Here is a 10,037-nt window from a genome sequence, read left to right as displayed (position 1 = left end):
ACTGGTGCTTCGATGTCCATATGTTTTAACATCTTCAATACTTTTCTATATAAACGCAATAGATTGTTTTGTTTTTTCTTTTGAAAGATATTTCAGATTGTTATTTGATACAGATTTTACTCGTGTAAATATGAAATGAAACAAAAGAGATCAATAATTTTAATGGATTTTGAGCAAGGGACGCATACACTCGTGTTAAATTTTCTGGAAAAAGTAGATATTTTTTTATTTCTCCAAGTAAAGCAGGTAATAGAAACCTAATAGAATAATGCTGCTGTTACTAGCGGCATTCAGGTGATAAACAAACAACCTGGTTCATTTTCAAACTACATAACTTGGAAGATTACTAGCTACATATTACAGGCAGAAACACAATAAAAAACTGCTTATTTGTTTTGGTTTGGTAATGCAGGCTTCTACTCTCACTCAACCCTTCATTAGTACTCTAACCAAATTGCTTACTAAATCATTGATACAATTTTTCAATAGTTTGAGTTGTTGGACAGTCCATTCATCCAAAACCTCATATTTTGCTGCAGACTTGGCATCCATGGTTTTTTCAGGCTGAAACCTTGCTCCCCTTTGGTGGTGTATTACCAAACTTCCAGTGTAATTGACTAAATCTATCAGGCAAAACATCACCTGCTACCTCATTTATCGGAACCGCATCAGAAATTTCTTTCAAATCTTCTGCTGTGAGCTTTACTTTTACCGAATCAATGTTACTATCCAGATTTTTTATCTTTGTTGTTCCTGTGAAAACAAGAATGAAAGAAAGGGTCAAAACTATGGTCCTAGTTTTATTATCTAAACAAGGCATATGCATTGGTACTTGGTACAAGGCCATCGAAAGGAGAAAATAGATGTTGAAAATTACAGAATGTGACTCACCGGGAATCGGTGCTACATCATCCCCTTGATGAAGAACCCAGGCAAGTGCTAATTGTGCAGGGCTACATCCATGCTTCTCAGCCAACTTCTCCACTTTCAAATACAACATCTTGTTTCTGTCCCAGTTTTCTCCTTGAAACCTAGGGAAATATAGCTTAAAAGGTAGAAGTTGGGAGGGTATTAGTTTACTTTCTATATAAAGATTAAGGATAGGTTAAAGACATAAATAAGTTAGTTCCCATACCAGATGACTATTTGCAGGCACAGTTTCCACCACTCCTTTGCCACCAAAGAAACCGCGACCAAGAGGGCTATAAGGAACAATCCCAATTCCAAGTTCCCTGCATAGATCAACACGACTAGCAAGATTAGAGTTCGAATCTGAAGTAAACTTTACATTTTTTTTTAAGTTTCAATGGTTCAAGATACACGAACGAACCTGCAAAGGGGGACTATTTCATCCTCGATATCACGAGTCCACAGCGACCACTCTGTCTGGAAAGCACTTATAGGATGAACCGCATGTGCTCTCTTTATAGTTTCAGGGCTAGCTTCAGATAAACCTATGTACTTAATTTTCCCCTCTTCCACTAACTTCTTGAGTTCAGACATCTAAAGTCAGAAAAAGCTCAACCAGTTAAAAGATAGTTTCCCCACAATAAGAAGATGAAAGAAGGAAAATCTAGGACTTGGTATTATGTATTGCACAAATAATCTTATGGTGCTTTCAGCTGCAGCACTTACAGTATCCTCTATAGGAGTGTTGGTGTCAACCCTGTGCTGGTAGTAGAGATCTATATAGTCCACATCTAGGCGCTTTAGGCTAGCCTCGATCGAGGCACGGACATATTCTGGTGTACCGTTTATTTTGATACCAGTTGAATCCAGTTTTTCGAAACCGAACTTTGTGGCTAACTGTACCTTCTCTCTTGGTAGCTGCTTCAATGCCTGAAAAAGGAATTTTGGTTTTACAGGTTCATGAGACAAGAACAATAATAGAAGCTTGGGTAATTGGACTTGAAAATACAAACAGCTTGTCCAAGCATGTCTATCTTTCCAACCAAAATTTCATTAGTTTTGGGTCCATAGATATCAGATGTATCAAAGAAAGTGATTCCTCTGTGGAATGCATGCTTGATAATCGATATCCCAACTTCTTCAGAGACTGGAGAACTGTAACCTCCAGTGAGACCCATACAGCCAAACCCCAACTTTGAAACCTACAAAACAAAAGAACTGAGACAAATAAATCCAGCTACAGTCTGCATATCTTGAACGAACAGATATAAAAATGACAAAAATTCAGGGCATATTTAGAGACAACCTTTGTCATGAGTAGTGTAAGAAGAGCAGAATCTAACCTCAAGTCCTTGAGTTCCCAGTTTGATTCTAGGAATCTGAATTCTCTGCTGCTCCTCACCCATCTTTTGTTCGTTTTTCTGTTCTTTCTTGTGTTAATGAACTGAGGCTTTTCTTGTTTGTGTACGGCCCAAAAGAAACAGCAAGTATAAAAGATTTAGCCGATGGCTATGAAGATTAGAATCTTCATCTTAGTTGACTTGTCAACTTCGCGACTACTCTAAATATGTCAAGAATTCGTAATATGTTCCAAATAGTCACCCCATAGGTCATCTTTTTTTGTCTGTTTTATTAAAAACATTGATATGTATTATAAATATTTAGAGATAATATAATTTTTGACTTTAATGATGTGGTTAATATTACTAGAATAAGATCAGATTGGATGGTTTAAAAATTGATCGATATAATAGTTCAAGCAAAAGGGTTAAATCGATTGATCGGGAAACTACATAAAATTGGTAAAAATTGAAAAGCTAAACAAAAATCGATTGTCGAAGTGGTTTAATAATTTTTTTAGATTTTTATAAAACTTTAATTAATTAGTTAATTATTATTGATGTTAACTTTGATTTTCAAATGATTTGATATAACAAAATATTTCCGTAATCAAATTTTGTAAAACTTCATGTTAAATCATGAGAAATTATTTTCAAAGTAATTTTCAAATTTGGTCAAATGCTTAGAAATTTTTTATAAGTGTTAAAAGCTTCCAAAATTCCTTTAAAATTTAATTTTGACAAAACTTGAGTGTGGTCTAATACTCTTTATTAAATAATACACTTGATTATTCACACAAAACACTAAAAAGAAACATTCCTCAAGGAACAATAATAAGTGCTCTTAGTTCAGTGCCTCACCTATACTTTATAAGATATTGATACTTGTTAACATTTTATATTAATTATAATCAAATTTACCTCGAAATAAACAAGATAATCAGCATAACAAATATCTTCAATCACCTTAGGAAAAACCTTGAATTTTTAGGATATACTTTCAAGTTTTGCTCGATTTGATCTAATCCATCAAACTTTAGAAGTTGATTGCTTTGATCCAAATCTAAATCAATCTCCAGATATGTTGCTATGTGTAATTTGGATATTAAAGACGAGTTAGCTAACATCTAAAGTATCAACAAAATTCAAAGCCCAAAAATGTTTTGTTGTGAAAATTTGCTACTTAAACATGGCAAGTTTTCTAAGCAAACAATGCCACGACCGGATGGTACTGATCTAAGTACTGCTCAAAAACTACCTCAACAGTATTGGTAATAAATTTCGTAATATAAAGATCAATAAGTGTAAAATGATATGCATAATGAATAATATTAATAGCAAACTATTGATAAAATAGTAATTGTTGAAACCTTTTTTAGAAATCAACTTTTATTTTAAAAACGAAAATGGAGTCACCACTAATTCTTTTTTATTTAGGTGTGATTGGATCACCTCAAAACTAGGTCATTTTAATAAAACGTTAGATTTACTAAAACGGTAATCTTCGGTCTACAAAATCTGAAAAATGGGTTTGAGAGTCGATTACGTATGAGGAAGGATGAGCACTCTCATAACGCCCAAAATTGATACCTAGTTGATTACTTGATGTTTTGATGTCGAAAATTGAAAATTCAAAGAAAATTTAAGATACTATCCCTTCTTGCATGATTGCAAACTAAATTGAATTTTATGGAAAGAGTCTTCTTATTTCGAGCCAATCGAGAAAAGGATCATGTCCTGTAAGTTAGAGCACGATGTCTTGAATCCTCAAAAATAAGGATTCTCGTTATTTGATTATTACCTAAGTCTTATATATTTTGAATTTTAAAAGGATGCTCGTTTATCTTGGTTCAAGGAGAAAGTCATACCCCGTAAGTTATGGCACTATTTCTCGAATCCCTAAACAAAGAACATTGCCTCGGTTTAAAAAAATTCCTTTTTTATGCATCGGGTAAAAATGAAGACAACGTTTAATGCAATATGCAATTAATTTATTCAAGTGTTGGTACAAAAATAAATGAATATTTAAGCATGTTGCATAATATGGAAATGGAAAAAATAGTATAGAATAGCTTACGTGGTCAAAAAATGATAAAGAAAATAATAACACGTGGTAGTTAGAATAATTTTTAGCTGATTAATAATACTATTTAATAATGGCACTAATAGTAAAATAATAAGTGGAACATTAGTAATGACAAAAAATGGTAAAATAAAAAAGAAGTTTTAATAATGCTATGGTCATGGTTGTGAAATATTAGTGATGACAAAATAAAATGTTAAATAGCAAAAATAATCATTTAACAATAACATCAACATTTAAAAAAAAACCCAAAAAATGAACTAAAATGAGATGATTAAGAAACTTAAGGATAAAAATGAAAGTTATGTAAATTAAAGGATAAAATATAAATAAGGAATTAAAAATGCTGAAAATTAAATAAATAAAAAAAGGCAAGATTAAATATAAAGATTAAATCGAAACCATAATAAAATTTTAAGGTATAAAATAGTAAAAAAATAAATAAAAATGAAGAATTAAATAAATGAGGGGTTAAATTGAAATTTAAATAGAACTTAAAGCATTAATTACGAAATAAAAAAGGGAAGTAAATGACTAAATTGAAAATATAACAAAATTTAGTGCCTAAATTACAAGGAAACAAAATATAAAGGATTAAATTAAAATAGAGTATAAAATTTAAGGACTTCGAGGGTAATTAATCCAATCCGTATCATTTCCTTAAGTTGACAGTAGGTCAAAGGACCAAATTGCAATGAAATCAAAATAACAGGGTAAAAATGAAAATAAAATAAAAATGCAGGACTAGTTTAAAAACATGCTAAAAGGCAGAAGGGCCAAAATGACAAATAACCCATCCTTTCAAAAACACACGAATCTAAGGGAGTTCGGGTCGAACATTCAAGTCGTGTCCAAAACGACGTTGTTTTAGGGCTTCTGAGATTTGCCCCAAACGATGTCGTATAGTGATCCCCTATATATGCCAAAAATTCCCAAAAGAAATTCATTTCAGATTCAGTTTGTAAAAAAATTTAAAGTCCTTTTTTTTCTCTCAACCTTTCCTTTGTAATGCTTTGGTGTCGGCGAATCTCTGCCGTGGCCATCAGTCATTGGCGACGGAGATTGCCACCTCCGATGGTCGGATATCGCAACAACGGACCGTTTTTATCCCTGCCTTCTCGGGAATCCAGATCTGGGGTCTAAATCCCTAGAATTCGGTCGAAGTTCAATGACAAAAATAGAATATTTCGGTTCTTGGTCTTTCTCCAGTGCTGCCTTAGGCGAATCCCCAAGGATTAGACAGCCTCTCAGACTAGAGGAGACACCGACGACGGTGAAAAAGGTAAAAAAAACTTATTTATTTAAATTTTTTATATATGAGTGATTCAAAAAATAACAAAGAAAAAAAAACTACCTTCTGTTTAAACTATTATAGTTTTTCTATTCTCTCTTATGCCTGTGTGTAAAAATACAATATGTTCATTAGGCTTGTATAGCTGATTGATAACAATATTCTATCATTTGTTTTTTTTTTTGTTTTTTTGCTTCTGTTTTTGTCTTTGTTTTTCTTCTTTGCAGGTATCTATGGCAAGGTCAATGGCGTTGGGGAGCCACGCCTTGCCATTTCGATGAAAGGGGCAAACGAGGCGTCAGACCTTGGGAGACAAGCCTGCTGATGAGGCGGAGGTTGCGGTGTGGATGGCTTTAGTGTTCTAGGTTTTCTTGCTTAGTTTTTTTTAGGTTTTGGGCTTAGGTTGGTGTAACATTGGGTTAGGGTTAGGGTTAGGGTAGTTTAGGTTTGGGCCTGTAATCTAGGCCAATTTGTAAATGAACTAGTTTTTATTTTATTTTATTGTTTTGTTTATTGGGCCTGACGAATTTGGGCCTTTACACCTACCCCTCTTTGCTCGTTGTCATGTAATGGGAAAATAGCAAAGACCTTAAAAAGGGACCAATTCTGTCCGGTCGCGCTGAATCTCGCCTTCTCTAGTGCTTCCCTTTTTTAAGCAACCTACTCTTTTAGTTCCTTGGTTACTCTGCTTTACTGTATCCGTTTTGCTACAACTTTAGGAAGGCAGGATTTAGTATCACGGCTTCATCTTGCTCCATTGCAACTTCAAGGAGATAAGATTTTTTGTTGTAGCTTCATTCTAACCCATTGCAACTTCAAAGTATAGGAAATGCAGTTTCAATCTTGCTCCACTACAACTTCAGGAGGATAAGATTCGTTATGGTAAATTCGATCCAACCCACTGCAACTTCAAGGGTAATAGATTTGTAGCCTCATTCCAACCCACTGTAACTTCAGGGGTATAAGAATTGTAACTTTAATCTGATCTACTGCCACTTCAAGGATATAGGATTTGTAGATTCAACCTGAGCCATTGCCACTTTAGGGATATAGGATTCGTAGCTTTATTTTTCTCCACTGCAACTTCAGAGAGATAAGATTCGCCATCGTAGTTTTATTCCAACTCACTGCAACTTCAGAGGGTATAGAAATTGTAACTTTAATTTGATCCACTATAACTTCAGGGATATAGGATTCGTAGCTTCATCTTGCTTTACTGCAACTTCAGGGAGATAAGATTCGCAATTGCAGTTTTATTCCAACCCACTGTAACTTCAGTGGTATAAAAATTGAAGCTTCAATCCAATCTACTACAACTTCAGGGAGATAAGATTCGCGATCGCAGTTTCATTCCAACCCACTGCAACTTCAGGGGTAAAAAAATTGTAGCTTCAATCCAATCTACTGCAACTTAAGGGAAATAGGATTTGTAACTTCATCTTGCTCCACTGCAACTTTAGGGAGATAAGATTCGCTATGGCAGATTCAATTTGACCCACTACAACTTTAAGGGTTTAGATTTATGGTTTCATTGATCTATTACACAGTTCTCTAGGGAACAGGACCTATAGAATCCATTTCATAGGCCTATATTTTATGCCAAATGATTAGGATGTTATGATCAGAATGAATCAAATGCTCCTAACTAGATGTATATGAATGATATTTGTATGAATATAGAATGACATTTTTTATAATGATCCCATTTTAGTACTTAGGTTGACATTGCTCGTTACTTGTAAAGGTTTTATCACTGATGTGTTACCATGCCTTCTTGTTCAAATCTGATATCTTTGACAGGAAACCTAAAAAAGTAATCACAATTTAGACTATTCGTTCCCAGATATTTCTAGCCCTTAGATTTGGTCAGTTTTAACTAGTGGTCCTGTTTCAAGTCATTGTACTATTTAGAAACCTTTTAGAGCAATATGCAGAAATCTTTTTACTTGAATATTGTTAGTCCATTAATCGCTATTTAAATGTAAAAAAAATGCTTGAAAAAGGTTGTAATAATAGACAAGATTGAAATTTATTGGGAGCAAAGCTCGAAATGAAAACATTAATCAAAATAGCAAACATTTCTAAAACACAAAGTGAGTAAAATGAAATTAGGTGCCCCAGATATCGCATTATGAGCTTATTCGCACAAACTTCTTAAGGACCATTTTGAGCCTAATATGTGTCTAGGAGATCTAGAGCACATCGTTGATGCTTCAAAATGCAAAGTTTCTCCTCCTTGTTACTTTTGAGGGGACAAGAATACCACATCCCTCATTTTCGATCAGTGTATGAGCTGCTCTTTTTTGAGTTTTCAACTCACAACCCTTTTGGTCTCAATGCGCTTTTTGCGGCTTTTCACCTTGGCCTCTCCTTTTTTATTCTTTTTTTAGGTAAAATATTTCTTAACTGAATCCGAATTTATAGGATTGGGCAGATTTTTACCATCCATCTCAGTCAAAATCAGCGCTCCATCAGAAAAGGCTTTCTTTACCACATAAGGTCCTTCTCAATTTGGCATCTGTTTTCCTCTGAAGTCCTTTTGTATAGGAAGGATCTTTTCAATACCAGGTCCCCCTTATGGAATTCTCTAGGGTGAATCTTTTTATTGTAAGCTCGTATCATTCGTCTTTGGTATATCTAACCGTTACGGATAGCTTTTAGTCTTTTCTCTTCGATCAAATTCAATTGATCATATCGAGATTGAATCTATTCTGCTTCATCTAACTTTAACTCTGATAAAACTCAGAGAGAAGGAATCTCAACTCCAATGGGCAAGACTGCCTCCATTCCATTAACCAATGAGAAAGGCGTTGCCCCGGTAGAGGTTCTGACAGACGTTCAATAACTATATAGGGAAAATGGTAATTTCTTATGCCAATATTTACAAGTCTCTGTCATTTTCCCCACGATCTTCTTAATGCTCTTATTTGCTGCCTCCACTACACCAGTCATTTTTAGGCGATATGGTGACGAATTGTGGTATTTGATCTTGAATTAATTATAGACTTCTGCTATCGTATTGTTGTTCAAATTTAATTCATTGTCAAATATAATATTTTTTAGCATTCCATATCGACATATGATCTCTTTCTTCAAGAATTTACTAACTGCCGACTTTGTGACATTGGCATAAAAAGCGACTTCTACCCACTTCGTGAAGTAGTTGATGACCACAAAGATGAATTGATGTCCATTGGAAGCTTTTGGCGAGATCGGACCAATGACATCCATGCCCTACATAGAGAAAGGCCATGGAGAAGTCATAACATAAAGAGGTGAAGGATGCATGTAACAACCCTATTTTAGTTAAATCGGAACAGTGGTTTTAGAACCACAAATCTGAGGTCAAAAAAATTTTTTAATATTATTTTTGGTATTTAAAGCATGTGAATATATATATGTGAAAGTTTCGTAAAAAAATTTTACTGTTTGAATGCTTAATTCGGTAAAAAGGACTAAATCGTGTAAAACGTAAAAGTTGTGTTCTATAAGCTAAAGGTGTCTAATAGCTATAGAAAATTATATTAAAGGTCCTTAAGTGGTAAATAGTCCATTTATGAGTTAGTGGATGATAGTGGAGCGACATTTGGTGTAATTACTAATGTTTTTAATGGTAAAATAGTAAATAAGTAAATTAATGATAAAATAAATAAAAACAAAGCTAAAATTTTGTGCATCTTTTCTTCCTTGGCCGAATATTGAAGAAGAAAGACACCATTGATGAACACTTAGGGTTCAACACACACATAGCTTGATTAAGGTACGGTTTGAGCTTAGTTTTTGATAATTTTTACGTTTTTGTTATCGTTGCTTCGTGTTCTAGCTATCCCATGCCCAAATTTTTGAATTGGTTAATGAATTTGTCAGTTGCCATTATTATAGCTTGATGTTTTTGAATTTTGATGATGGAAAACGAATAATTGTTGATAGATTAATATGTTTTGTAAACTGATTTTTGATAAAAATGTCAAATAGGGATTAAATTATGAAATATGCAAATTGAGTGGTTGAAATGTGAAATAAATGAAAGTTTTGGGCTGCTAGGGGCACTATAGTAATTTGATTAAGCTTGGGTTATATTGAATTGTGTGAATTTTGTGTATTTGTGAAATAAGGACTAAATTGAACAAATGTGAAACTTTAGGGGCTAAAGTGAAAAATGTCCAAATAGGTATTTTTGGATGAAATTAAATGAATAGGTGATTAAATGAGTTAAATTTAAATTCATATATGTTGACACCATTTTTTGGATGAAAAATGGGGTCGACTTGGGTTTTGAAAAAAGAAACGGGAGTTGCCACCAATCATTTTTTATGAGGTGTGATTGGATCACCTCGAAAAGGGGTTGTTTTTAATAAACGGTTTGATTTTATTAAAACAACAAGTTTGGTCCACGAAATTCAGAAAAACGGGT

At 33.7% G+C, this 10,037-nt stretch overlaps 1 protein-coding gene across 4 annotated transcripts; it reads right to left on the bottom strand.

The window, feature by feature from the left end:
- Positions 1-218: 218 nt before the first annotated feature.
- Positions 219-2,481, bottom strand: LOC107926761 (perakine reductase). 4 transcript variants are annotated; one of them, XM_016857692.2, is made up of 7 exons: positions 2,253-2,481; positions 1,923-2,111; positions 1,636-1,839; positions 1,331-1,503; positions 1,136-1,232; positions 892-1,045; positions 219-753 (listed from the first exon to the last, which is right to left on the bottom strand). In XM_016857692.2, the coding sequence occupies exons 1-7, from the start codon at positions 2,313-2,315 to the stop codon at positions 560-562; spliced, it is 1,074 nt and encodes a 357-aa protein (XP_016713181.2). In that variant the 5' UTR covers positions 2,316-2,481; the 3' UTR covers positions 219-559. The 4 variants fall into 4 exon arrangements, with proteins under 4 accessions (XP_016713181.2, XP_016713184.2, XP_016713182.2 ...); XM_016857695.2 differs by having other exon boundaries at positions 1,953-2,111; positions 2,253-2,442; XM_016857693.2 differs by having other exon boundaries at positions 1,944-2,111; positions 2,253-2,438.
- Between the last annotated feature and the right edge of the window lie 7,556 nt (positions 2,482-10,037).

The sequence above is a fragment of the Gossypium hirsutum genome, chromosome D11, assembly GCF_007990345.1.
Source record: "Gossypium hirsutum isolate 1008001.06 chromosome D11, Gossypium_hirsutum_v2.1, whole genome shotgun sequence".
Taxonomy (NCBI): domain Eukaryota; kingdom Viridiplantae; phylum Streptophyta; class Magnoliopsida; order Malvales; family Malvaceae; genus Gossypium; species Gossypium hirsutum.
This window is presented reverse-complemented; position numbering and strand designations above follow the sequence as displayed.